Raw genomic sequence first — 27,651 nt, forward strand, 5'->3', positions numbered from 1 at the left:
GTACTAAAAATGCGGCGCTCAAGTTAAAATCAGTTCAACTTTTAAAAAACGCATAATCGAGACCTTGCGTTTTTTCCCCATTCCACTGCCCGCGTTTCGTGTTTTTCAAAGCAAAAATGCATGTGTGAATCTAAAGGCTGACTTATACTTCTGCGTCGGACCTGCACTGTAGTTGTCCACGTCGACGTGCATGCAGACCACTAGTAGGCAGTGTCCGCGGTCATGTTGAGGATCAAGGCAAAAGCTGAAGAAGAAGCAGCTTGTCATGTACGTTGTCAGAGAAGCTTACAAATAGAAGCGGCAAATAGGTAACAACTTTTGTTGCAGTTTGACTGTATGTGTCCCCTGAAACAGAGCATTTTTTCATTCATATGGAAGTTGAAAACGCTCGCTCTTCTCCGATTGCTCTACGCCAGTTTTTTGACCTGAGGGAGGGGTTCTAGCAGACCAATCACAGCGCTTGCAGTCCGCGTAGAATTGACGCGTTGTAACATTTTTGAAGAGGTGCACGTCAGGCTACGTCGTAGGCTACGCGTGCTACACACAGCCTGCGTCGTAGCTACAGCGTACACTCGACGCAGAAGTATAAATCATCCTTAAGTCTATCCTTCACAGCTTCGCTTTCATACCTGTCATGGCGCTGCTCTGAATAAGGTCTATAGGGCCATTTCTGACAGCGCATGATTTGCTACTTTAAGGTGCCGTCAGATTAACGAGATTTCTGTGAAATTTTGAGGGACAAAAAAGGTCTATTTTCAATAGTGCAATGATAAATGAAGCACATAAAAAGTCACTTTAAAACTAAGCAGTTTTTTGTTGGTCAATGAGAAAATGAACTCGATTCTAAATCTGCGTGGGGATATCTTTCGTCCTTATGCGAAATTCCAGATTGCGTGACAACCGCAACTTTAGTTGGTTGTAGGGGGAGGTGTGTTCTAGTGATATTTTGATTGGACAAAATCAGCGTAGTGCAGGATGAGTCATCAATGTTTTCTTCCTCTTTCTAGTAGCGAGAGACTGTAAACTTTTAATGTTCATATATATATGCTAACAGTTATTTTGTCAACGTTTATTAGCATATGTCCTCAAAGTAACACACATGGACTAAAAACCACAAAACTGTAAGTTTAATTTGAGGGATTGTTTAAATAAACTGACAATGTTTATTATATTCATTTATTTACTTTGTAGAGAGCAATGCCTTGCATATATGTGACTGTTGGCCTTTATTTTGAAATGTCTGGAAGTCTTCCCACAGTGTGTTCAGCTTCACTCCCTCATTCCCCTCAGCGACACTGACATCATGGCGGACGCCGATTCTTGGGGTGAGAATTTGTGTAAACTTCACCGTTATTTTTCTTTTCTGTCCGTTCGAATTACTATTCATATGTTTTCTCGAATAAATTGTCGCCATAAAGCACGGATGTCATTAATCAATCTGTCTAAACGATCTGTTATTTTCCAGATGCTGATAGTTTCGAGCCCGATGAGCCCATCAAAAAGGCGGCAGCTCTTGACAAATGGGAGGGCGAGGATGAAGAGGAAGACGTGAAAGTTAGTAGCGAATGCTTTTTTGTCGTTCACAAATCATAATGTGTGTTTATTTATTTAACAATGAAAAAAGTCTCCCATCTTTCAAGAAGTTACAGTCAGCTAACTCTAGCTAGCTACTCTAGCTAACTCTAAAGTGTCAAAACAGCGTGGTGATGATCAGTCTAAATATGTGTCCAGTTAGTATTAGCATAGGCGTACACCTGCTTAAAGACATAGTCATAAGTTAGTTAGACAGTGAAATCATAGTAATTATATGAACTAATTCCATGCTAAAGGTGTGGGTTAGTCTTTAAAGGTATGTCTTTGCTTACACTTAGTAATAATTACTGTACTTAGACTTTTCACAGCTGAACATCACTGTCATCTGTTGCTAATCTCAAATGATCATACATCATGTCTCAAAGTAGTCAGCCTTCATAAGAGATTAGATTGATTTTTATTTATGTGGGAGTAAAGATCTCCAGCTAATCTGTTCATTTTATTCTACCCACCACCATGCTTTAATTTGTGGTTTGAAATGCATTTTTTTATGTAGGATAATTGGGATGATGATGAAGAGGAAGAAAAGGAGGAGGAAAAAAAGACAGGTACAGTGAAATGAAATGCATAAATTGGTACAGTTAAAATAGCTCAATAATGCATTTTAGTCTGGGACTTTGAGGTTTAATTGTGTATTTTTCATATATAGAGGCTGAGGCTAAACCTATAGAAAAGAAGAAACTCAGTGAAAAGATAAAAGAAAAGGAAAATTTACAAAGAAAAAAACAAGAGGAGCTCAGAAAACAAGTAAGTTCAGACATGGCAGTGTTTCGCTTGTTTTTTTTTTTTCTCCAGTAAAAAGTTATGTTTAACGTTTTCTAACTTGTTTAATATTTGATGTACATTGTGACCATTTTGACAGTGTTTTTATAATCAGCATTTGTAACTCCCATTTTTTTCATTTTATATGCAAACACTACTGTTCAAAAGTTTGAGGTAAGTAAGATTTTTTTTTTTTTTTAATCAAATTAATATGCAAAGTATGTTTATTCAGCAAGGTTGCATCACATTGATCCTAAGTGACAGTAAAGACATTTATAATTAGGGCTGGACCCGATGAAAGATCTTTCTAGTAGTCGTTTATTTAAGCCATTAGTCGACTAATCGCATAGTTACAGATGGTTTCATTGGATGCACGCACATTGCCACGGTTAAGGCTTGTTCACGCATTGGAACGATTATCGCGCACTTTTTCGCCGACGTTTAACACCTCTGTGACTAAACAAAGGCCGCCGATGTGAGTGTGCACACCGATGCGCGAAACGGCAGGCGTAAAAGCGGCATTTTTTAAAAAAACGCCTCCGGTTCGTTTTTTTTGGTTTGACGCGCCATGTTAAAAAACGGCTGACCAATGAGATTGGCGCTTTTGCTCACCTGCCTGGAGCTGCTGAAGTTACAGTAAAACACGACTTGGTGACGCTCAAGCACAAAACGGTCTTGCCGAGCACACCCTGATACCAAGACGATGAAGAGGAAGTAAGGAGATGAGGAAGACCCCTACAAACTATGGGTGCTCTGCCAGTTCTTGGCCACACCAATAGATGTGTATTATTTTATTTCTGTATTTTATTGTTTGTTTTTTTTTTCTTTTTACATTGAAGAAATATAGTTGAGAATGTCTATTTCATAAATGTTTATTTGCACTACCGTTCAGCACAAGCACCATATACTGTCAAGGAGTGAATTTGCACGTTCACTCGGCGCATCGCTAGTGAAAATCGCTTGGGTATGAACATGAAAAACGTCTCGAAAATGCTGACGATAAGCGCGTGCGATAATCGTCCCAGTGTGTACGAGGCTTTACACGCCTGGCCTGAAGTTAACTTGTGGTCTGTGTTTGTTGAACGGGTCTGGTAGTAACTTTGTCGCATTTAAGTTTGGCCAAGTAACGCTTCTTTTCTTCTACTGGTAACCCAAAATAATACTGGCTAGGCATAGTTTTAACTTGTTAGCTAATGTAATTTACTTGTTATTTATTTTGCTTGTTATCAGAAATAATGTACTCTAGAGGGACTCTGTTGTTATTGATTTGTCTACCGGAAGTTAAGTTTGGGCCACAAAACCTACATGTTGTTGCTGTTGAAACAATCTATATTAATTAATTAAATATATACGGGGGGTGGGGGGAATACTAAACTATAATGAGCCTACATAGGCATAATATAGCCTATTCTATGCTCAAGCACGCACATAAAGCTTGATAAAGCACACATAAAATCTTAACGACTCCAAACTTTTAACAGTAGTGTATTTAAATTTATATATGTGTATATAATATATATATATATATATATATATATATATATATATATATATAATATATATATATATACTTTTATTAATAGAATAAGTGTGACAGAAGGATATAGTAAGACTTTTACTAAGCATAACTGTAATTTTTTTTAACAGTTAGAGTCGTCAAAAAGCAGCACAGAACTCACACCAGAAGAGGAGCTGGCAGAAAAACTTAGAGTGAAAAAACTACAAGAGGATTCAGATTTAGAACTAGCAAAAGAGGCATTTGGTAAGTGCTTTCAGTTAGAGTTGTCAAAAGTACTGAAATTTTAAAAATGTGACGCTTTGAGCGGATTCGTAAATGCCTCTGATTGGCCATTGTGTTCACGCGCTCAACAGATATGTCTGTGATTGGCTTCAATGATCATCGCTTCAAAAACATTGTAAATAGTCATCAATGACGCTCTTCACCAAGCGCTTGCACAGATACACGTGGGAGCGTTTGAAAGCAGACGTCTATCGCAGACCAGTCTGCTGATAGACGCCTGCTTTCAAACGCTCCCGCTTTCAAATTCAAACACTTCTGTGTGCGTTAATCATTGAAGCAAAAAGTCGGTACTTTTGAAAACTCTACTTTCGGTATATCAATATCCACATTTTTACCCATAAATAGGCTTGAATTTTTAACTTTTATTCTCTTTTGTAGGTGTAGTATCAAATAATGTTACAGGAATTGATGCAATGAGTCCCTCTTCAAAAGAAGACTTCACAGAGTTTGAGCGGTTGCTAAAAGAAAAAATTTCTCCCTATGAGAAGTCTATACACTATTCCAGCTTTTTAGAGACACTGTTTAGGGACCTGTGTCTTTCATGTAAGTATACCTCATTTTTGATAGTTCTTCATTTATTCTCAATGTAAATCATGTATGACATTTTTGGTTTTGCAGTGGAAGTTGATGACTTGAAGAAAATTAGCAACTCACTAACAGTGTTACTAAGTGAAAAGCAGAGGCAAGAAAAGGTACGAAATCCATTTAATGCCAAACATTTTCTTTTTCAATGTTTTATACATATATACACACACTCGTTGTCGGGCAGACATCTCGTATGCCCTGATCCGCTACTTTTCAGGAAATGGAAAAAAACACTTTTTTTTTTTTTTTTTTTTTTTTAAATAATTAAACGCCGTTGTCAAAGTTCATATTGTGGCTTTATATATGGTCAGACACTTGCATCATTTATATTATTTATATTTGACCAAAATCAAGCTCAAATGGAGTTTCAAGGTTTTTGACCAGCAAATTTCTGAGAATTTCGTACATGTTTTGTCCATTAATAGGCAGCATCTGAGGCAGTAAGTGCATCACATTATGTTAGGATGATATAAGGAAAATATATATATGTAAGTTACATTAAAAATAACATAACAAAAATAACAAATTTGTTTTTCATTAAAACATAGTCAATATATAAAAGTAATAAATAGGCAAAATATATTTGACTAAAGAAAAAAATGTGCAACAAGTAGTAGCCTATATGCTGCTGAGTTTGGTTCTTTTTTGTGAGGCGCGACGCTCCACAAACAATTTCACAGAAAGGAAACCTGAGACGACAGAAAGCGCATCCTGCTTTGTTACAGAAGCACAATGTTCTGTTTTTATTGTGAGTGTATACAAATAAAAGTAAACACTCTGCAATTTCGAATACGACCTTATCTGTATGACCAAAAATGACAGAGTATTTTGTGTTTCCGCTGCTTGATCACACCTCACGTCACATATTCTAGTATTGCAAACTTGTGGTGATTTTCCACTGCGTGGAATGACTCTGCACGGCTCGGCTCGCTTACTTTCAGTTTGCTTTTCCACTGCAGTTTAGTACCGCTTCAAAGTGGGTGGGATTATGATTGTTATAGTTGCGCCGCATTTACTGCCATGGATCTGCTCCTCGGCTACCAATGAGTCTGCACCTCATCTACTGACCACGATACAGCCATTTCTTTTTTCAAGTTCGTGCGATGTCGTCTAAAAAAAAGTTGCGTGAACAAATGATACCGTGGTGGCTGTTACTGACTATTTAAATCTAGCGGGTTTGGTGTCTCGTGTTTCAAATCCAGTGACACTGGTAGTGACGATTCTTTCTGACCGATCAGTGATCTGCAGTGTTTACACGTCACATTTAATATCGGTTCGGCACGCTTGGAACCTCAACCGAGGTGGTACTATTTAAGTGAGCCGTCCCATGCAGTGGAAAATTTTCATACCCCTTCGTTTGAAGGGAGTCCTGAAAAATCTTCATTTGAAGTGCTATCTGGCCCTTCCCTCTACCCCTACAACCAAAAGAGAATCGACACACTCCTACCCCTTCACGTGAATGTGCAAAACAGAGGGGTAGGGTTAGAAATGAGATTGGGCCTAAGGTTGTTTTCACACCTATGGATCGTTTGTTTTGTTCCGAAACAGGGACTAAATTTGTTACAATGTTGCATTTTTTTATTGGTTTGGTTCGCATTCACATGGCAATATTTCAAAGCGTATCAAAATGTGTTTATGCAAGTCACATGCGAGTACAACTGCCCTCTTATTGGTCAGAGTTTTCTCAGGCGTCATCCATCAAAATGATTGACTAGTTCTTATTGTGGCTTTATTTGTGACCGTCAAGACACGCAAACACTATACGAATGTAGCCGTCATTCCCGCTGTTAAATTATATACTACATTCGTATTAATGCTGCGGCAAATTTAAACGCGCTCTCTCTGGATCTCCCAGCGCTGTCTAGTAGGTTAACTGTGTCATATATGAATGTTATAATGCAGCAGAGAGGGAATCGAGGCTTCGTCGGGACAGCATTTTCGCACAGAGAAGCGCAATTACATAATATTTAAGATGAAGAGGCTCTCTTTGGTTTTTAACTACGGTAACTAATGTGTTCACTCATAGAATACAGAAATTATATAACACATTTCCCATTATGAAATATGATATCGTTTGGTCTGTTGGGTCGGATTGCTTTCACATCTCAAGCGAACCACTCCAGAGTTTGTTTGAAAGCGTACCGAGACCACCTCTTCAAGGAGGTCTCGGTACGGTGGTTTGGTCTGCTTTTGGTGCGCACCCGAGTGCAATTGCTGCGTTCACACCTGCCCAAACGAACCACATCAAAGGGGACAACGTGTGTGTGTGTGTGTGTGTATATGTGTATATATATATATATATAAGTAATAAATTAATATATTATAATTATTGGTCCTAAATATATTATATTTTTTTTATTCAATAGGCAAACAAAGGTAAAAAGAAAAAGAAGGGTGTTTTACCAGGAGGAGGTTTAAAAGCCAAGCTGAGAGATGATCTGGCAGACTACGGGGAGTTTGACGGCGGTTATGCACAAGACTATGAGGATTTCATGTGACCAAGGCTTCACCCATTGATAACTTTTGCTGATTGCTGAACCATACACCTTAACAGCATGACCTTATCCCACAGTCAGGCCCACTACCAGAACCATGCTAGAAAACGTCAGCCCGCGCAATGCACACTATCCCCTCAAAGAGGTTTATGAAGAGAATGAATTAACTGAGGTATTTTTCTCTGTTGTGAATTTAGGTCAGTGTTTGTCGGAATAATAAAACCGATAAAATGGGCTCCTCCTCGCAAATGTGAACCTGCAGTATCGATTAATCGCGACAGTCCAGGCTTATATGAAAGAGTGTTATTGTTCGGTAACTGCTACTTGGAAATAAATTACATTCTATGCAAATTTCTTTCCGTATTGATCTCAATTTGCTTCGGTCGTTATCCTTTTTGAATGGGATGTTTCTTTTGCAAACCAGGCCGACTAAGACAACCCCAATACAACCTGAAGTGACGATATCAAAGTAGTCACATGGTTCATCAATCATGTCTACAATCAAACGTTTTATTTTTTGTTCATAGACGATAGTGAGCTCATTTGTTTAGATAAGTAAATCTAGATTGTAGCATACTTAATGTAAGCATAATACATCGAAAATAACTCCTTTACGTTTGTAGCTCCTAATGCATTCCATGTAAAGTCTAAGACCAAAAGTATCACTAAATGAACTGTTTTAAAGATACATTGCAGCGTTATTAGGATTACCTCAATTTTTGCAGAGCAAAATATGCGAATTACAAATATAACTCATGTTTTCAATGCAGCAAGTTATGCAGTTACTCATTTGACCTCAACCATGCCAGCAAAGAATGAGCGTGATTCTTCTGCTGCTGATGAATAAGGGACTGAACGTTGATGTAGGGTCTTTTCAGGCATCGTTGTTTGGCTTTCCATTTTCTTGACAACTTTAAGTGTGGTAGACATGCTTTAAAGAGACTTACGATCAGCAAAGCCGATAATAGGACTCTGCACTGTTTTATAAAGATCTAATTTAATAAAAGTTGCTGAAAAATCATCAGTTGTTCTGTCTTTTTTGTTTTGTATTGTCTAGTATATCTGTATACCATTATTACACACATTCTTTATAAACTTGCTGAGGGATGAAACAATTATGTGCTAATTTACAGAATGCTGATCAGGTTCAAAAAGACATGGACAAACGCACACTGTCCGAGGTGCAGATCAAGAGGGATAAATCTATATGAATGAGATCTGACTGCACACTCAGTTGCAAATATTTTATTATCCAACGATTTGGCAAAAAGCCTTTGTCAAGGTATGATAAAAGCTTTTTGGATAATAATGTTGGATAATAAAATATTTGTGTGTGGTCAGATCTCATTCATATAGATCAGGTTTCAAGCATGAAATGAAAATCCACCCTATGTGTTTTGTAAATACATAATATAGATCTTTTTAAACAAAATATAATTGAATCTTAAAATGAAATCACCAACCTTCTCCAATCATTTAGTAAACATCACTTCTCCACAATTGACTACATACGAGCATTCATTCTTGAGTGCAACACCCACATTTCACAATCCAATTAACTAATGGATATACTTGTTTTTCAAAAAATATATTTTTCAAGATAAAAAGCATTTCTTTTTTTTGTTTTTTACAAATATGAATTATTCATTAATTCAACCCAAATTCCGGAAAAGTTAGGATGTTTTTTAAATTTGAATAAAATAAAAACTAAAAGACTTTAAAATCACATGAGCCAATGTTTTATTCACAATAGAACATAGATAACGGAGAAATTTTACAATTTTATGCACAAAATGAGCTCATTTCAAATTTGATGCCTGCTACAGGTCTCAAAATAGTTGGGACAGGGGCATGTTTATCATGGTGTAGCATCTCCTCTTCTTTTCAAAACAGTGTGAAGACATCTGGGCATCGAGGTTATGAGTTTCTGGAGGTTTGGTGTTGAAATTTGGTCCCATTCTTGCCTGATATAGGTTTCCAGTTGCTGAAGAGTTCGTGGTCGTCTTTGACATATTTTTCTCTATAGGTGAAAGACCTGGACTCTTCTACGACGAAGCCATGCTGTTGTAAAAGCTTCAGTATGTGGTTTTGCATTGTCCTGCTGAAATTCACAATGCCTTCCCTGAAATAGACATCATCTGTAGAGGAGCATATGTTGCTCTAAAACCTTTATATACCTTTCAGCATTCATAGTGCCTTCCAAAACATGCAAGCTGCCCATACCATATGCACTTTTGCACCCCCATACCATCAGAGATGCTGGCTTTTGAACTGAATGCTGATAACATACTGGAAGGTCTCCCTCCTCTTTAACCCAGAGGATACGGCGTCTGTGATTTCCAACAAGAATGTCAAATTTGGACTCGTCTGACCATAGAACACTTTTCCACTTTGAAACAGTCCATTTTAAATGAGCCTTGGTCCACAGGACATGACGGCGCTTCTGGATCATGTTCACATATGGCTTCCTTTTTGCATGATAGAGCTTTAGTTGGCATCTGCAGATGGCACGGCAGATTGTGTTTACTGACAGTGGTTTCTGGAAGTATTCCTGGGCCCATTTAGTAATGTCATTGACACAATCATGCCGATAAGTGATGCAGTGTCGTCTGAGGGCCCGAAGACCACAGGCATCCAATAAAGGTCTTCGGCCTTGTCCCTTACGCACAGAGATTTCTCCAGTTTCTCTGAATCTTTTGATGATGTTATGCACTGTAGATGATAATATTTGCAAAGCCTTTAAAATTTGACGTTGAGGAACATTGTTTTCCACAATCTTTTTACACGCTTTCACAGATTGGAGAGCCTATTCCCATCTTTACTTCTTAGAGACTCTGCCTCTCTAAGACATCCTTTTTTATAGCTAATCATGTTACAGACCTGATATCAATTAACTTAATTAGTTGCTAGATGTTCACCCAGCTAAATCTTTTCAAAATTTCTTGCTTTTTCAGCCATTTGTTGCCCCCGTGCCAACTTTTTTGAGACCTGTAGCAGGCATCAAATTTGAAATGAGCTCATTTAGTGGATAAAAGTGTAAAATTTCTCAGTTTAAACATTTATGTTATCTATGTTCTATTGTGAATAAAATATTGGCTCATGTGATTTGAAAGTCTTTTATTTTCATTTTATTCAAATTTAAAAAATGTCCCAACTTTTACGGAGTTCGGGTTGTATGTTCCTTGGGAGTCGCACCACATGACAACCACATTTTGCAACTTAAACTAACCTGCTGTTTTAACCTGTTAAAAGTCACCCTCTTTTTTGAACATGCACATGAAAATGCACCATCCAAACTTCAGGGCTGTTTACATGACACCATTTTCAACTAAAAACTGAAAACTTTTTATGTGTTTTGGCCATTAATTTATACATCAATGGTGTTTTGGGGGCCTGAAAACGCAAACTTTTGAAAACGGGTTTCAAAGTTTACGTTTTTGAAAACGATACTATCGTAACAAAACCACGAAAACCATGCACATGCGTATTATGTGTTCAGTCTATAGGAGCGTAGTCTCTCTTTACAAAGAGACATCGCCAACTACTGGCCTGGCATAAATAATAGAGTGTTTTTAGTCATTTTCGTGGATCCTTGTGAACGGGGATTGTTTTGACATCGTTTTAACATACCCTTAAATGGTAGTAATTCATGAATGCTTTGGAATACAGACCAGGTTGGTCTATTTTAAAAGAAGACTCTGCAGGTTATTGCTGAAATGAACACATTTCAAAAGTTGTAGAAGTTTTTTTACTGTAAAACAAATGTACTAAACATTTTTTTAATTTCATACAAAATATAGTACAAAATAATTTGGACTATAAAATTGTTTTAAAATCAAAGCCATATGTCTAACCAAGTTAGGTTCCAAATTTGAAGTTGCTATCACCAAAATTGAGGTTCCTATGAGATTTTGTTTAGGCGCTAAACCAAAACACTATACCACTGGGTGACACCCATATTCTATTGAATTTTTTTTATGCATTCTCATGTCAAATGAATACATTTCTGTCACAGTCGGTTGGTATCACAGTCACCAAATATGGAACCTTGAGCCTTTTCAAGAATATTTTGTCAAAATTTGAAAACTTTTACATTTGATTATAAAATACTGCAGTAAATTTTGTAATATGAAACATGACACCGCCCACTAGGGGGAGGAGCCTGCTAAAAGTTTTTAAAGTACCATTACGGTTTTCACAGGATAAATTTTAACGCCTACTAGCATTAATGGTTATATTGTCCTTGACACAGTCATGAGGATCTACAGAAGTTCTCAATGATATTTCATATTTTCATTTTTTTTTTGTGGTGTTTTTTTAATTAGGCCTTTTTCTTAATTAAGATATCAGGACATTGTTTACTTTGCACCCCTAAAAATATCAAAATTTTAATTGATAAAAACATACCCATCATAGAAGAGGTGTGAGCTGCATTTTATGTATTTTGAAAAAATAACACATCAAGACAAAAAAAATTAGCTGCATTTCATTGACTTTTATTCTTTTAAACAATTTATCACTACAATAAATCATTCACAATAAGACTAGAAATTCATCTTTTAATAAAATTTTATTGTTCTTTGCATTAATTTAGTTGCATTTATACAAAATTTTATTTATACAAGCATTTTCACTCACTTTATCATCTAATATTTTATTATCTACAGTAGACGTTTATTAAGGATAAAGCGGTCAAGGGTGTGACCTTTGAGACTGTTTGAAGATCTGTTCTGAAAACTATAAGCCAGGCGGAAAGGGGTGTTTTATTGCGTAGTAGCTTATGAAAACGGCGCACACAGGTCTTCTCAGATAACCTGCCAATGTCCCAATCTTGTCCTTGTTGCTTGTGGACGATTATCTTGATCACACCGTGAATTGCACCCTCTGCTATTGGTCATGTGACCTGCGCACAAAGGGTCCAGTCTTTTCCCCTTGGACCAACGTGTTGGTTTTAAGACAAAAAAGAAAACAACAGAGCGATTGTAAAGATAAGACTTGGGGATAATTAACAGCAAATCCAGACTCAACAAACGTAATGCCCCATCATCCATTGGTCGTGAAGAAGGGAGGAGGTTTGTTGGTGTGAGGTTGAATGATGTGTGTGTGGTCGTAAAATGTGGTCTTGTTCGTGAGGACCGTTATATAAACGGGGCGTACGCTTCAAGCCGACCCATCTCAAAACGTGAAGCCCAACCATGAGTCCATGCGTCTTCTCAGTCTTGGTCATTTTGTGGCTGTCAATGGCTGTGGAAATGGCCACCTTGGAGGGCCAGCAGATCCTCCAAGCCTTGCACTGTCCACCCTGCGAACGCATTCATTGTTCCCCTCGTAAAGCGCTGAAGCTCCAGTGTCAGGGTGGTGTAACCACTGGGATTTGCGGTTGTTGTCCAGCCTGTGCCAAACTTGCAGGAGAAAGCTGTGGAGGCACCTGGGACTACCTGGGGAAGTGCGATGAAGGGCTGGTTTGCGTTTACCAAGAAGCTACAGATGGAAAACCAGAGGCAGAACGCAAGGGAACCTGCAAATCAGGTATCACTGAAGCTGAAGATGCCAAGTTAATCTGCCCGCATGTTACATACATAGAATACTAAAGGTCCAAATTAAAGTGAAAAGTTGGTTCTTGAATTCAGGTTTCTCATGGGCATGGACAATATCAGGTAATACCAGGCCTGAGAAGTCATGGAAAATGATTATCTTAAGGGAAAAATCATAGCCGATTTTCTAAATTACTGTACTTAGTTGCTAAAAATGGCTCCTTTTGAGTGCATTAGCCTTTTTAAAAAACTTATAAAGCACATATTAATGCCTTATTCTGCATAACCATATTCTACATCTCTTAATCCTACCCAATACCGAAACTTAACAACTACCTTACTATTAATTAGCAGTAATTAGGAGTTTATTGAGGCAAAAGTTGTAGTTATAGTTGCTTAATAGTGAGATTTGGACCCTAATCTAAAGTGTGTCCATTTATTTAAATGCTTCCACTCATGAACGAGTGGAACAGTCATTGTAATATGTTGGTTAAAAGCCAACATATTACCCCTGTGTTACAATCCCATCATGAGGACCGCACACCTGCTTATGTTTTAACTTTATGTCCACACTCTTGAAGAAACGGCATCATCAAGGTTAATGTCATTTATGAATTGTGAAGAGAGATACGGCAGTCAAGGATTCCTTTGATCTCGGAGCACTTTCCCATAAAATCAAAGCTCTGATTGTTCTTATCTAGAAAGTGATGAAATCCACAACCCTTCCTGAAGAACAGCATCCGTATTGTAACGGGATTCCATCAATTTTATTGTCTGTTTTTTGCTTTGACCTGCAAAACAATATTTCACAATGTATTTTATTATTTGGCACTTATTGCATTTATTTTCAATGCATTTTGGATTTGTATTTCCAAACAGTGCTTGAGGTTCTCAAAGCCGACACTTGCAGACCTGAGTGCACGTGGGAGTTCTGCAAGGCAAATCCCAATGAAATATGCTCAGCAAGGTAACTTTTCTACATGTAGTTTTGATATTTGATTTGTCTTGAATGATTTCATACTAAGTTACTGGCATCTTTTATTTGTGACTGATGAATTTCCTATTTGCCGTTGCAGGTCTGTGTCGATGGAGAAGCGTGAGTGCGGAGGTCACTGCCAGCACACAACCTGCTCCAGCTGCTTGGTTCTCAGACCTCCATCTTGTGCTCAGTCCTGTTCCCCAACAGACCACGTCTGTCTGCATCGCTTTGGAAGGTGTGTGCGTGGTCACCTGACCGAAGAAAAACATCCATCCGTCTGCCACCAGAACCTACAGGTCAATTTTACTTTTGTGTTGTGCTTCATCATTCTGTTTCTACCATATTGTTTCTTTTATTTAAAACAAAATGCTTTTATTGAAGTATGCTTTGGGGCCATAGTACAGATAAATACACTTATAGGATTAGTTCACCCAAAAATGAAATTTCTGTCATTAATTACTCACCCTCATGTCGTTCCAAACCCGTAAGACCTTCGTTCATCTTCAGAACACAAATTAAGATATTTTTGATGAAATGAGCATTGTGGTCTCTGATAGACTGCAACGTTATTACCACGTTCAAGCCCCAGAAAGGTAGTAAATACATAGTTAAAATAGTCCACCTTTCTGGGCCTTGAAAGTAGTAATAACACTGCAGTCTATCGGAGGCAAAAAAAGCTCTCAGATTTCATCAAAAATATCTTAATTTGTGTTCCGAAGATGAACGAAGGTCTTACAGGTTTGGAACGACATGAGCGTGAGTAATTAATGACAGAAATTTCATTTTTGGGTGAACTAACCCTTTAAATCTTATATATTAAATATATTAATAACTCTTGTTATTAGCGACACCGGTGGCCATTAAGTGAACTGCAGGCAGTACCTTATTGCTCGTGCTCAAGCACTTGTAACGTACAAGAGAATGAACGTGATTCAAGGCCACAATATACTCACGGCGTAGTTCTTTTCCGTTCTTCGCTTAGGGTAAAAAGAAGATGGAAATAACTTTGCAGCGATATACTGTTAACGAATATCCAGACGCCGCCAACGCTGCTTAGAGTGACGTTTATGTTATGTAAATATGTGCTGCGCGCTTTCCTCTCAATAATAAAATAAACACACAACAAAAATGACAGCGGTGAGAGAAAGCATCTGATCATAGCGATGAGGATATGTTTGCACCAGCTCTGTGATTTACTGGCATCACGTCGACAGGTGAGGTAAGTATATTTGAGACTATAGACTATATAGATCTGGCGATGTGAGACTATAGTTTGAATTAATAACTTTTCTTTGCATGAAACATTGATATTACAGTACAGAATAGCTCTTTCTGCATATTATCCTGAACATTGTATAAGCATTCATTTCATGCGTCATATAAAAGGAAGAGAGAGCGTAAACGTCCCATTCTTTTGATTTTCCTAGCAAAAACATCCAAAGTGCTTCACATAAAAAACAGTCTACAGGCTTTCATAGACAACCTAGGAAGTCGGGGATGGTCTCCTTTTTTTAAGTTTTGTTACAAACTTTTCACATATTAGGGCATTTCACACTGCGCTTAACCCCGGGTTATCGTCGTTCTAAACACCGCTTTTAACCCCGGGTAAAGGAGCGTTTCACACTTGTAATTTAGATGCGGGGTTAGCACCGCTTTTTACCCGGGGTTAAGAAACCCTGCTCTGGAGTAGGATTAGAGTCACTTTTGCAATATTAACACCGCATTACAGCGCCAAACTTGTACAGCGTGAAACGATGCGGTGTTAGAATGTCGCAACTAGATGCTTAGCAACTGACAACCAATCGTGTGCCTTATATTCACGTGCTTTGGGCAGTCACGGAAACACCACGCAATGTATAAACATTCGTTTCTGCGTATGATAGGAAAAACAGCGATGGAAAACGCAACAATTCGATTGAAGAAGGGACAGTCACTCTTACCTTTATAGTTCAAAAAGTTCACTCCGAAAAAAACGTGATATTACAGTCAGCAATGTGTAAAATGAGGACGCGCAATGCTAGAGTCTTTATGTAAACAGGTCATGTGATGTGTTTGTCCAGTCAGTGACACTGACACAGCAAATATGTAGATAAGGACTTATATATATATATATATATACACACACACACACCATTCTATTTTATCACATTTATAATAATTTATTGTTGTTTTATTACAGTATATATATAATTTTTATTAAATTACTTTAATATTCTATTAACAGAACAACTCTGAGGGATTCTTTGTGTGTTTGGCTCCTGCCTGTCCAACTGCAGCAAACTGATTCTACATTTTAAGAGGAACTCAAATAATACAATTCAGTTATAAAATGTAGCACAAAAGGCAGCTATTTTTATCAATGCATTTCATTATTATGTAAAAATGTTACTGTATAATATAAATCATGAATAATAAAAAATGTGATTTATAAATGCTGTGAAATTTTACGCATTAATGTTGTACAGCTCCTATGTTTTATACAATCTTAAACACTTCTGTGTTGTTGTCATTAAAACATGATAAAACAGTGTTAACTCTGCATATGTATTCTAATATTGGTTTGTGCAAATGATTTATGAATAAAACTGGCTTTCAATTTCATTTATATATATATATATATATATATATATATAAATAAAGGGACTAATAAGGTCAGGCTGACCTATTTGATAAAAGTGCCCACTGTAAACACGTTCCCACTGTCTGGCTTGTTACTCAATAACAATATATTTATGAGCCTGCAATTAGACATCCATCCATGAGCCAGAACAGATCCATAACAGATCAACAAGTTCACAATTCTTTTAATGTCTGTCTTATATAAAGCTGCATCAAGAAAAGAAATGTTAATTGTGATAAACGCATTGGCATTAAATACTGTGCAAGTTTATAATATGCTTCTCGACCTAAAAAACAACACGTGACAAATAAGTATATCATTACATTTTTAATATGGAATAATTGATCTTTTTTATAATTATGTCAACAGTAATTTAAATATATGCATTTAACTAATTTTATGCATGAAAGTAAGTACCACTTTAAATAAAATTAAATTTAAAATTAAAAAAAACGTTGTAATCTACGGCACACACAAATGAGTCTCCGCTTCTCAAGATGAAAAACATGCCGCTTTTGTAATCAGTCATATTTTACTGCTTTTGTTTTTGACTGATAAAAACATTAGCCAGACAAAACGTTCAGCGTGCCAAGAGCCCTAAACTAGAACAACAGCCAGTTTACTACTGCATTTCACCGTGTCCCTTAAGAAACACACTGTAATCGTGTTGCATTTATTTAATTTAAATAATTTCACAATTCAGATTCTCTGAATTATTCAAGTTGGAAACATTTATGCAATATCAAGTCTAATTTTCATTACAGTTTTATTGATACTGACCAACATAACATGGGTTTTCTGCATAGTTGACTTGATCTAGGAACAGGAGAACTTATATATTTGCCTCAAAACAGAAAAATATCTAATATAAAAGCACACAGATTTCCCTACGTGATTATTTTTTATTAATATAAGCAGCAATTTTGCTAAAGTCTAGGTTGAAAAGGCAGGTAAAGACAGCGCTTTTGTCTCGATCATTTGGTTGTAACTAATGTAGTGAGCCCATCATTCAAAAAGTAAAAACAGGCTACATGCTAACATGTAACATTCTTGGTTGCTAACATTAGCGCTCATTCTACAGTTTTACTTCTGACAGATGCACAGTGTTTATGTAAATCAATGTTACGTAAAGAAAATGAAGGATAGCGTGTAAAAATCAAAAGATACAGGGAGGAATGTCGTGTTGAGCGAAAAAAATAGTTCCTGAGTCTTTTTTCCTCTTTCATGATAGTCTTTGTGAGTAAAAGGCACTTTGGACGAGAGCGTTTATGTGAAGCGAGCAGTCTGGGTTACCGGAACATTCTGTGCCAGAAGGACTGAAAAGCAGATGAGTTGAAGGCACCGATGAACATGAGGAGCAGGATATAGAGGCCCATCATGATGGCAAAATGATGTCTGACGAGCCACGACCTCCCTTGAGCATGTCTGGAATCAGAACAGAACATCAGTTTATAATTAACAGTTTTTATAAGTTAATTTAATGAATAGAAAACAATGAACATTCTTGAGTCTATCAAGCTTCAAAATGATACAAAAGCATCATAAAAGTATGCTAAAAGTGGTCCACATGACTAATGCTCTTTGGAAGTCATACTAGGGCTGGGTTAAAAATATTGATTTCTCGATTTTAATCAATTCTTATTTTGGCCCTGTTTACACCAGGTATTAAGATGTGTTTGGTTGATTGGATCACAAGTAGATGAGGGAAGAGACATTCTGGTATTTTAATCCGTCTCTTTTGTCTACTTTCAACCACTTTTGTCCTGATTTCTATGGGTGGGTAAATGTATGTGTTTTTTCAGATCTTTCGATCTAAGGGATGAAATAAGCTTGTGCAATTTACATATGAACACGAAAGATATTGGAAAAACATGGGGAGCATCAGCTTTCGTTTCTGCTCTGACAGCTGCAAGATCGGCCGAACGCAGTGAGAGTGTGTTAGGAATCAGGAATGGTGAGAGAACATTGTGCTTGGTACATTTTTCATCTTGAAACCAAACTTGGGTCTTCAGCTGACAAAGCTGATCGGCCTAGAAAATCGCAACTTTTCATTTTCCGTCGGTCTTAGTACAGGATGTTACTACAGAAGAGTCAAGTTTTAAATAGGAAAAATATCGAAACTCTTTGGTCATTTTTTGAGCGAGATGCTAATGGTCTAATCAGATTCAATGAACTATGCTAAGCTATGCTAAAAGTGGTACCGCCAGAACCGGAGATCGGCTGAATGGATTCGAAAACGGTAAAACTCAACTGTTTAACTCTAGGGGAGTTGGAAAATGAGCCTATTTTCAAAAAAAGTGGAGTGTTCCTTTAATACCAGGTGTAAAAAAAAGGGCCTTAGAAGAACTGATATCGATTTTTAAATCCCAAGAATCGATCTTTCAGTGTATACTTTTTTCAGTTCATGAATGAACAGAATTTGTATCGCACCTCCCATCCAATAAATCGCAATAAGCTTTGTGCTTTGTTACTCCTGACATGAAACAAAGTCTCAGCTTTCAAATTCTGTCAATTTAATTATGAAATTCAAACAATAAATACTGCTTTGGCGCTCTTTAACGTTGCGTGACAGATTACTGCGATCAACCGCTTCGTGAACTGATCATCTCTTCTGCTTTACTACTAGTTACATGAATGAACATCAGAAGGTATGTTGAAAGATAAAGTACAATTTACCGAAACCTGTATCATGTCACATCATGTAATCGTTCAATCAGTGTTTCAACCATGAAAAGACATCAATAACACAGCTTGTAAACAATAAAACATAATGTTACATTTACTTCAGAAAAGCCATTTATTGACCATAAACTCAATAGTCAGCTAGATAAGAGCATTTTGCTAAATATATGCACCATTTTGCATATTCATTGTATTATTATTTAACCTGTTCTTCAGTATTTAATGTATGTTTGAATAAATCTGTCATGTTTTAATGACGGCCACCATTTAAATGTTTAAATTTAAAAAAATTAGTAGAAACATAATTATGTTATTAAAAAGTTATTATTGTAATGTTATTATTATAAAAACTTCCTTTTGTGCACTTAAAATGTAAGTAGCCTATAAATCAGTTAATTTTAACCTAAAAAATATTATAATAATGTACCAAATGGGGTTCCTCTACAGATTACAGCATTAGCATTAGAAAATTTGCCATGTACTGTACCTGATACATACCCCAATTAACTGATATTGAGTTTAATCGAATCAAAATCGGAACTGAATTGAATACCCAGCTCTAAGAGATACGATAGCTTTGTGTGAGAAACATCAAAATTTAAGTCGTTATTTACTAAAAATCTTGACATCCGGCCATGATTTGTTCTTTTGAGTCGGATCTTTTGAATGAATCAGTTGATACAGTTCACATTACCAATCTATATGATTTGTTCAAGACTGGCTGTGAATAACTTTATTTGGGTCTGTTCATCACATAAAGCTTTGCATCCTTTTAAAGTTCTAGTCTCTTATTCATTGTAATTATATGAAAAAATGTGAGTGAACCATTTCTCTGAAGTGGATTTTTTGAATTATGAAAGTACTACAAAGAAAGTCTTTATATAAAGTGTGATGCACCAGTCAGATCCATGTGAATGAGGAAGTCTCACCGTGATCTGTAGCGCCTCTGAGAATACACCAGCAGGTATTTCACTCTCAAAAGCTCGTTGTTGGTCACCACAAAGTACTTCTCAGGCACCTCGCCACCTTCACTGTTCCTGGCCCTCAGACGCTGGCGGTCAATGCTCTCGGAGTCTGAAACACACAAAGTGAGGGCTGAATTTTAGGTATCTGCTGGGATGGTATCATAATGGATGGTAATTTTTACACAAATGGATGGTAATTTTTTCACCCCCCCCCTTAAAGCAAACTACGCATAATTTTTGTCATGACTATATATTTAAAAAGGGCTAATCAGACAGAGGTGACTTCGTATTTAGTGATTTATTTTTAATTTATTTAGGAAAAAGATCAGCGCAACAGCAATGACATAAAATATAATTATGGCTTTTCGGTTGGTCAGAATTTTAATATCATGAATATTAAACCTTCTTACTGGTTTATGCAAATATAAACAAAAATAAAAGAAGACTGTCATTAATATATGAATATATATTTTTTCTCATTTATGTTTTATTGGCTACAGGACAACTTAAATAAGTGGCTCATCTTACCCCACACACCTCTATATGCTGCAAAATACACTAGTGTTTTATTACAAAAAGATCCATTTCAAATAAATGCTGTTATTTTGAACTTTTTATTCATCAAAGAATCCTGAAAAACAATTCATCATGATTTTCACAAAAATATGAAGCAGCACAACTGTTTTCAACATTGATAATAAGAAATGTTTCTTGAGCAGCAAATCAGCATATTAGAAAGATTTCTGAAAGATCATGTGACACTGAAGACTGTATTTTTGATCAAATAAATGCAGCATTGGTGAGCAGAAGAGACTTCTTTCAAAACTTTTGAACAGTAATACATGCAGCTGTTCATCTGATACATTACCTTTCCTCTTCACCTGACACTTCACATCAGGATGATCGATGATTTCACACAAGGCAACGCAGCTGATCAAAGGCCCGAGGACGCTTTCCCTCCATCCGTTACCGTGAGGACTGTAAAGGATGGCCATGCTGAGGTCACTGGTCAGGTATGTGCCCTCCCCAAACAGTGAGGTCTGAAATATCAAACCATAATCAAAGATTTAGTGGCTTACAGTACATCATTTTGTTTTATTGTGTTGAACCAATGAGCAGATAACACTGCAGTTATAATTATGATCTTCACACATATTATCTAAACATGAACAGATAAGGGACAGTCAAACACATCTGTCAGGCAAAATTATTTGTAGTCCTCTATTATAATCAAAGAATGGTTGTCTGGAGAGCATCCAAAACGGGTATAAACGAGCATTATCCTCCACATGCTGACCTTGTTCAGATGGCAGTGTAATCCGTTGTGTATGATGGAGTGAAAGTTCTCCAGTCTGCTGCCGTGGAATGCATAGATGAGGTCCCGTCCAGCCCGCGTCCTCTCAAACTTGGAGTTGAGCAAGTCACAGTACTGCAGCTCAAAGAGGAAGTCTGGGGCTGGAGCTGAAATCCCCTCACTTTGCGTCAGCTGGCTAAGTCTGGCAAACTGACAGAGTGAGAATGAACACCAGTGAACATTTATATTAGCTTGTGAAAAAGGGATGTGTGGGTTCTCTGAATGACTAGTCCAAAATACTAGAACCAAAAATGATTTACATGATATTTGGTTCTGTTTTCTTAACGATTTGTACATTATTCCAATGATGCAAATTGAAAACCGTACTAAAATGACTCCTATGAATCTTATTAGTGAATCAAACAACCAAGTAGCATAAAGTATGCACAGTGCAACCAATGTAGTCTGATTCCTGAACAAATGACTCCTATGAGCTGGTTCTTTTTAGTGAATCAGAAACATAAAACATGACCAGTGTTGCTCTATCCCCCAAACTAATGATTCTTATGAGCCGGTTCTTTGTATGGAATCAATCAGTGCAGCCCGAACTAATGACTCTTATGAACTGGATCTTTTTGTGGATCAGAAACATGTTTTTCCTTCCTCAAATGAATAATTATTATGAGCTGGTTCTTTTTAGTGAATCACAAACATATGGTGCTAACAGTGTAGTCTGAACGAATGATTCTTATGAGCTGGTTCTTTTTAGTGAATCACAAACATTGAGTCCAACTAATGTTGCTCCATCCCCCAAAAAATGATTCTTATCAGCCGGTTCTTTTTAGTGAATCACAAAGATAGAGTGGTTCTAGGGTTGATCCATTATGAACAAATGACTCTTATGAACCAGTACTTTTTAGTGAATCAGAAACAAAGAGTGCTACCAATGCTGCTCCATTCCCAAACAAATGATTCTTATAAGCTGGTTCTTTGATAGATTGCTTCTAGGGTTGATCCATCCTGAACAAATGACAACAAATTACAAACCGGTTCTTTTTAGTGAATCAGAAACACAGAGTGCTTCTAGTGTAGCTCCATCCCCAAACAAATTACTCTTATGAGCCGTTTTCTTTTTTTTTTTTTACTGAATCATAAACATACAGTGTGACCAGTGCAGTCCAAACTAATGATTCTTATGAACCAGTTATTTTTTGTAAATCAGAAACATGGAGTGCTACTAATGTTTTTCCTTCTTCCAGTGGAAGAAGCTGGTCATTTTTAGTGATTCACAAACATACAGAGTGACCAGTGTAGTCTGAACTAATGATTCTTATGAGCAGATTCTTTTTAGTGAATCAGAAAAAGAGCTCCATCCTCAAACAAATGATTCTTATCAGCCAGTTCTTTTCAGTGAATCACAAAGATAGAGTGCTTTTAGGGTTGATCCATTCTGAACAAATGACTCTTATGAATCAGTTCTTTTTCTGAATCAGAAACATAGAGTGCTACCAATGTTGCTCAATTCCCAAACAAATGATTCCTATGAGGCTTTTTTTTTTTTTCCTGAATCATAAACATACAGCGTGACCAGTGCAGTCCGAATTAATGACTCTTACGAGCCAGTTCTTTTTTGTGAATCAAAAACATGGAGTGCTACCAACGTTTTTCCTTCCTCCAATGAATAATTGTTATGATCTGGTTCTTTTTAGTGATTCACAAACATAACGGAGTAACCAGTGTAGTCTGAACTAATGATTCTTATCAGCCGGTTCTTTTTAGTGAATCACAAAGATAGAGTGCTTCTAGGGTTGATCCATCTTGAACAAATGATTCTTACGAACCAGTTCTTTTTAGTGAATCAGAAACAGAATGCTGATTCTGTTGTTCCTTCCATGAACAAATTATTTTAATGAGTCGGTTCTTTTTAGTGAATCAAAAACATGACCAGTGCAGTCCGAACTAAACAAACATTTGACTTTCGAACCACTTCTTTTTATTGTTGTAATAAGTGTTTTATTTTATTATAACTAATTATTTGGCAAATATGTTGCTACTGTAAAATATTTTCTATTTGTGTTTTGTTACATCTGTTCAGTTGAAATACTGCATTTCTTTTTCTTTTTTAACATTTCTTTCTCAAAAGTATTAAAGAACTCTTTATAGAATCATTAGGATGAATCAGAATCAGATTCATTTGCCAAGTGCAAAGATCTGAATGAAAATAAGCAATACCTCCTCTTTCTGCAGGGTCTTCACAGCAAAACTCTTGGAGGACAGAACCCAGTGCACAAGAGCCAGATGATGATCTCCATCACCCTGTCCCAGACGCACCAGATCCCTCACGTTTGGCAAAGTATCCACATCTTTTTGCTGTGAGGAACACAGAAGAATCAAAACAATAAAATATGTTTGTTTGGGAAAGCCAACAACATGGAGAGCTCAATTTCTTCAAGAGTCTTACCAGCTCTTCAAAGTCCTTGATCTCTCCTCTAAGGTAGCGAGGAGGGAAGGGTCTGAGCACCGAATCGCGTTTGTAGCTCTGGACGGCGGCCACGAAGAGACTGCAGCGCAGGTCCGCTGCTACAGGGTCTCGATGCAGACAGGAGCAGACCAGCTCTCTGACCGCAGCTGTCGGGAGAGGCGGCTGCATTCCCAACACTAAAACACACAGAACATCAGAATTCACACAGAAATTATCATAACAATGAAATATAAGAAGTGATTTACATTCATGCAAAACATTTAAATTGTTAATCTATCAGTGTCGTGTCAAAGAGAATTAACTAATATAACTAATATAAATGTTTGAATGAATTATTTAAAAAATGGTTTTGAATGAATTCAATGACTCATTAATAAATACTTGTTTCATTGCTGGATGAATCAGTGTTTTTGAACGAATCTTTTGAATGAACGATTCAATGACAAATACATTTTTTAACAGTCAGTGTCGCCACCTAGTGGAATTAGATGTAATTGATACAACCGTTATTTGACGTGCCAAGCTCGTTTCAAAAGGTAGTTTGCTCTATTTTGATCGCTATCGTAGACATCAGTGTTTAAATACTAACTTAAAACTTATATCTCAGTACTTCTGTGATAATGTGAATATTTGCAACACAGAAATAACTAATGTGTGATTCAAAACGGCTCTCTCTGGCTCTGGCAGCACGAACACAGATTTCAACGTTCCGGTATGATTTTGTCAAAGGTTTAATAGACGCGGGAGAATCGTTGTCATTAATAAAGTAGGATCGCGTGGGTGCTTGAATCGAGATCGCGATCTTTTTACGATTAATCGTGCAGCTCTACAGCAGATGTACATAAACTATATATGGGCCATTCTACAGAGTTGGAAACGTCTTTTCCACAAATTTTGTATTTATGCAAATTGTAGGGATGCACCGATCCGATATTCAGATCGGGTATCGGCCTCGATACTGACATTTTTGCCGGATCGGGTATCGGCCGGACGGGACCGATCCAAATCCGATACTGTGCGTATCAGTATATGGCTGTAATACATAGTCTGTGTTATTGTTAGGCTCCACAAAAGGCACAAAAACATTAAAAAGCACCAGCAAGTTTCTGTGCACTATATTCCAAGTGTTCTGAAGCCATTCCATAGTTTAATTTGAGGTACAGATAAATATTTAAGTCGTTAAATTAAAGTTCACGTAAATGCCTCCCTCCACTACGGCTGTCAGTCATTCTCAATTCAGCATTCAAACTGCGTGTTGCGTTCGGTTACAACAGTCAACACCATGAAACTCTCTCCAAGATGAATCCATGTTTCTATTATTATACTTCATCTGTAGATAACGATACCGTTAATGCAATACGCATCAATATATCTTCACTTTGTGCTTTGAACTTTTTAATGCGAAGCACTGCCGCTGCGCGCTGTGACTCCATGATGCTTCAAGCGCATCATTCTGCACACGGGATGCGCATAAGCGCTTTGTATGGGAGCCGTTCATATAATAATACTTTTGCGCAATGAAAGATTGTTAATAGCATTTTTTTTGTTCTGTCCTATCTATCATATGTTGCTGCCTCATTAAAAAAAAAAAACCTCCGCTATAAATTTAAAGGAAATGTCTTTTAATTTTATACTATAGCCTATATTTATATATAAATATATTTAGTTTTCGGTTAACGCGACCTTTGAGATTATATATACCGTGGTGGTGCTTTTGTCATGCCGACCTCACAGCCCTAAGTGAGGCATACAGTTTATTAGGCAATTTAACACTTTTTTTATTACTACTTGAATATCGGATCGGTATCGGCCGATACTGAATTCCAGGTATCGGATCGGTATCGGAAGCAAAAAAAGCCGGATCGGTGCATCCCTAGCAAATTGTATAATATCCAACGTACACATTTCTAATAATTGCGCAGTTAATTCTCATATTGTATCTTCAGATAGTTTTGGAATATTTTTCCTCTCCCCAAATTTGTCACTACCGAAACACAATAATAAATAATTTAATAAGAAGGGTTACATTGACCTATTAAGATTTTGTTTACATCTACCTTTTTTTGCTATTTAAAAAAAAAAAAAAAAAAAGTTTTCGCAGGTAAATTAATAACAGTTACAATTTTAACAATATTTCAAGTGTAATTTATGAGATTTGTTGTATTTTGAATCCAATCTTTTTTTGTAAAAGGCATAAAGTTTATCATACTGATGAAGGATTCATTAGTTTGAATATACATTGAACCAAACACTATAATAACATCATAGTTGATAATTCAATATACTTTATTTTTGACAAAACATCCCATGTTTCGATCGTGACTGCGCGGTTTCGGTAGTGACAGTAATGTTATAGTAGCGACCACACCACATTATAGAATTTTAACTCACATACTAAAACACTAATGATTTGCATAATAAAACATACTAAAATTGTGTTTATTTCCCCCAAATAAATGATTATATGTTCCCTTTTGTCACTACCAAAACAATGATGTCACTACCAAAACGTGGTGAAGTTTCGGTAGTGACAATTTTAGATACTTTTGAGCTCAGCTCAAAGATGATAATCAGCACAGTTCTGAACAGTTGTACACAGAAAAAAAAAAAAAAAAAACAAACAAAAAAAACATTTTACTGAATAACACTCAAAAAACAATGATGTCCTGATCAAAAATGTAGAAGTGTGGTCAAAATCAGTCACAGCCAATAGACTAAAACATTCACTGTTTCGGTAGTGACATGAAAATGAGGGACGCATTGTATTTACATAAAGTTTCATGATTTAAAAATAGAAATATATATAAAAAAATATTTTTTTAACAAAAATATATTTTTAAAAACATTATTTCAATATTTTCACAAGGTGAAATTTAGGGTTTAGGGTTCGGAACAGCCACCTCCCAATTAAAAGTACCCAATAAATGATTATATTAAGCGTACTGATATTTTAAATATTATTGTGGAATTCAATTGAAAATAGAAGGATCTTAGTAAACATCTAATATTTGAATACTTAAATGTGTTTTTTGGTTGTGGGACAGCAGTTTGAACCAATTCTGTAGAATGGCCCATATATATATATATATATATATATATATATATATAAAATTAGTATGTATATAATCATGATATTTCACATTATATTTATAAATTCACTGTAATAATTCTATAATAATTTTATAAATTCACTGTAATAATTCTATAATAATTATACATTCCCTTTTGTATAGTTACCATCTTGTTGTGTTCATTCTAAAAATGATTTTTAACAAAGTGAAGAATTAAATTAATTAAGAAGAATTAAATGGATGCATAATTTAAAAAAAAAAAAATGAATAACTTGTTTTCAGTGGGACTGATAGCTCAACCAGCAGATTAGCTGCTATTAGTTAATATCAGCTAGTGAAAATCAAACCATAATCTAATCTAATCTATTATTTGCTCTTGGACTTCTAATGCTCGAAAGTGTGACTGTTTCAATGCAAAAGTTCGTTTATACTCTCTGCCGACTTTGTTTACATGTTAAGCCTGTTAGCTCGTTAGCTCAGCTTATCATCTCATTACTGGAGAAATTCACTCAAGCTTCAACACACAAACGATTACTCGTCGAGTACTCATCACTCTACTTGTAAATACATTTAAAAACATACATGCATATATGTTACCTTATGTGCCTGAAACTCAGGCATCTGACAGCCACCGGAAGCTAAACGTGTCCAACTGCTGCAGCTCACAGCAACTGACTCGACCAGCAGAGGGCGCCATACACTGAAAGCCAATGGAAAACATCTTCTTCTTGTTTAATGGCGATTCACTCTTTAGGAGCATTGTCGCCACCTACTGTGCTGGATATCAA

At 36.5% G+C, this 27,651-nt stretch overlaps 3 protein-coding genes across 3 annotated transcripts; 2 read left to right on the forward strand and 1 right to left on the reverse strand.

Annotated features, from left to right (window-relative positions):
- Positions 1 to 1,258: 1,258 nt before the first annotated feature.
- eif3ja (eukaryotic translation initiation factor 3, subunit Ja) lies at positions 1,259 to 8,257 on the forward strand. Its single transcript, XM_051884508.1, has 8 exons — positions 1,259 to 1,325; positions 1,466 to 1,554; positions 2,090 to 2,141; positions 2,243 to 2,340; positions 4,003 to 4,117; positions 4,535 to 4,699; positions 4,775 to 4,848; positions 7,108 to 8,257. The coding sequence occupies exons 1-8, from the start codon at positions 1,304 to 1,306 to the stop codon at positions 7,237 to 7,239; spliced, it is 747 nt and encodes a 248-aa protein (XP_051740468.1). The 5' UTR covers positions 1,259 to 1,303; the 3' UTR covers positions 7,240 to 8,257.
- Positions 8,258 to 11,913: 3,656 nt separating this feature from the next.
- Positions 11,914 to 16,386, forward strand: si:ch73-330k17.3 (IGFBP domain-containing protein). The gene is made up of 4 exons (XM_051884157.1): positions 11,914 to 12,765; positions 13,650 to 13,737; positions 13,847 to 14,045; positions 15,974 to 16,386. Exons 1-4 carry the CDS (start codon positions 12,432 to 12,434, stop codon positions 16,031 to 16,033), a joined length of 681 nt encoding a protein of 226 aa, XP_051740117.1. The 5' UTR covers positions 11,914 to 12,431; the 3' UTR covers positions 16,034 to 16,386.
- A 295-nt stretch (positions 16,387 to 16,681) lies between these two features.
- On the reverse strand, positions 16,682 to 27,602 carry parp16 (poly (ADP-ribose) polymerase family, member 16). The gene is made up of 7 exons (XM_051884154.1): positions 27,461 to 27,602; positions 23,772 to 23,968; positions 23,543 to 23,680; positions 21,314 to 21,520; positions 20,885 to 21,056; positions 19,981 to 20,125; positions 16,682 to 17,794 (listed from the first exon to the last, which is right to left on the reverse strand). The coding sequence occupies exons 2-7, from the start codon at positions 23,958 to 23,960 to the stop codon at positions 17,659 to 17,661; spliced, it is 987 nt and encodes a 328-aa protein (XP_051740114.1). The 5' UTR covers positions 23,961 to 23,968; positions 27,461 to 27,602; the 3' UTR covers positions 16,682 to 17,658.
- Between the last annotated feature and the right edge of the window lie 49 nt (positions 27,603 to 27,651).

The sequence above is a fragment of the Ctenopharyngodon idella genome, chromosome 24 (genome assembly GCF_019924925.1).
Source record: "Ctenopharyngodon idella isolate HZGC_01 chromosome 24, HZGC01, whole genome shotgun sequence".
Taxonomy (NCBI): Eukaryota; Metazoa; Chordata; class Actinopteri; order Cypriniformes; family Xenocyprididae; genus Ctenopharyngodon; species Ctenopharyngodon idella.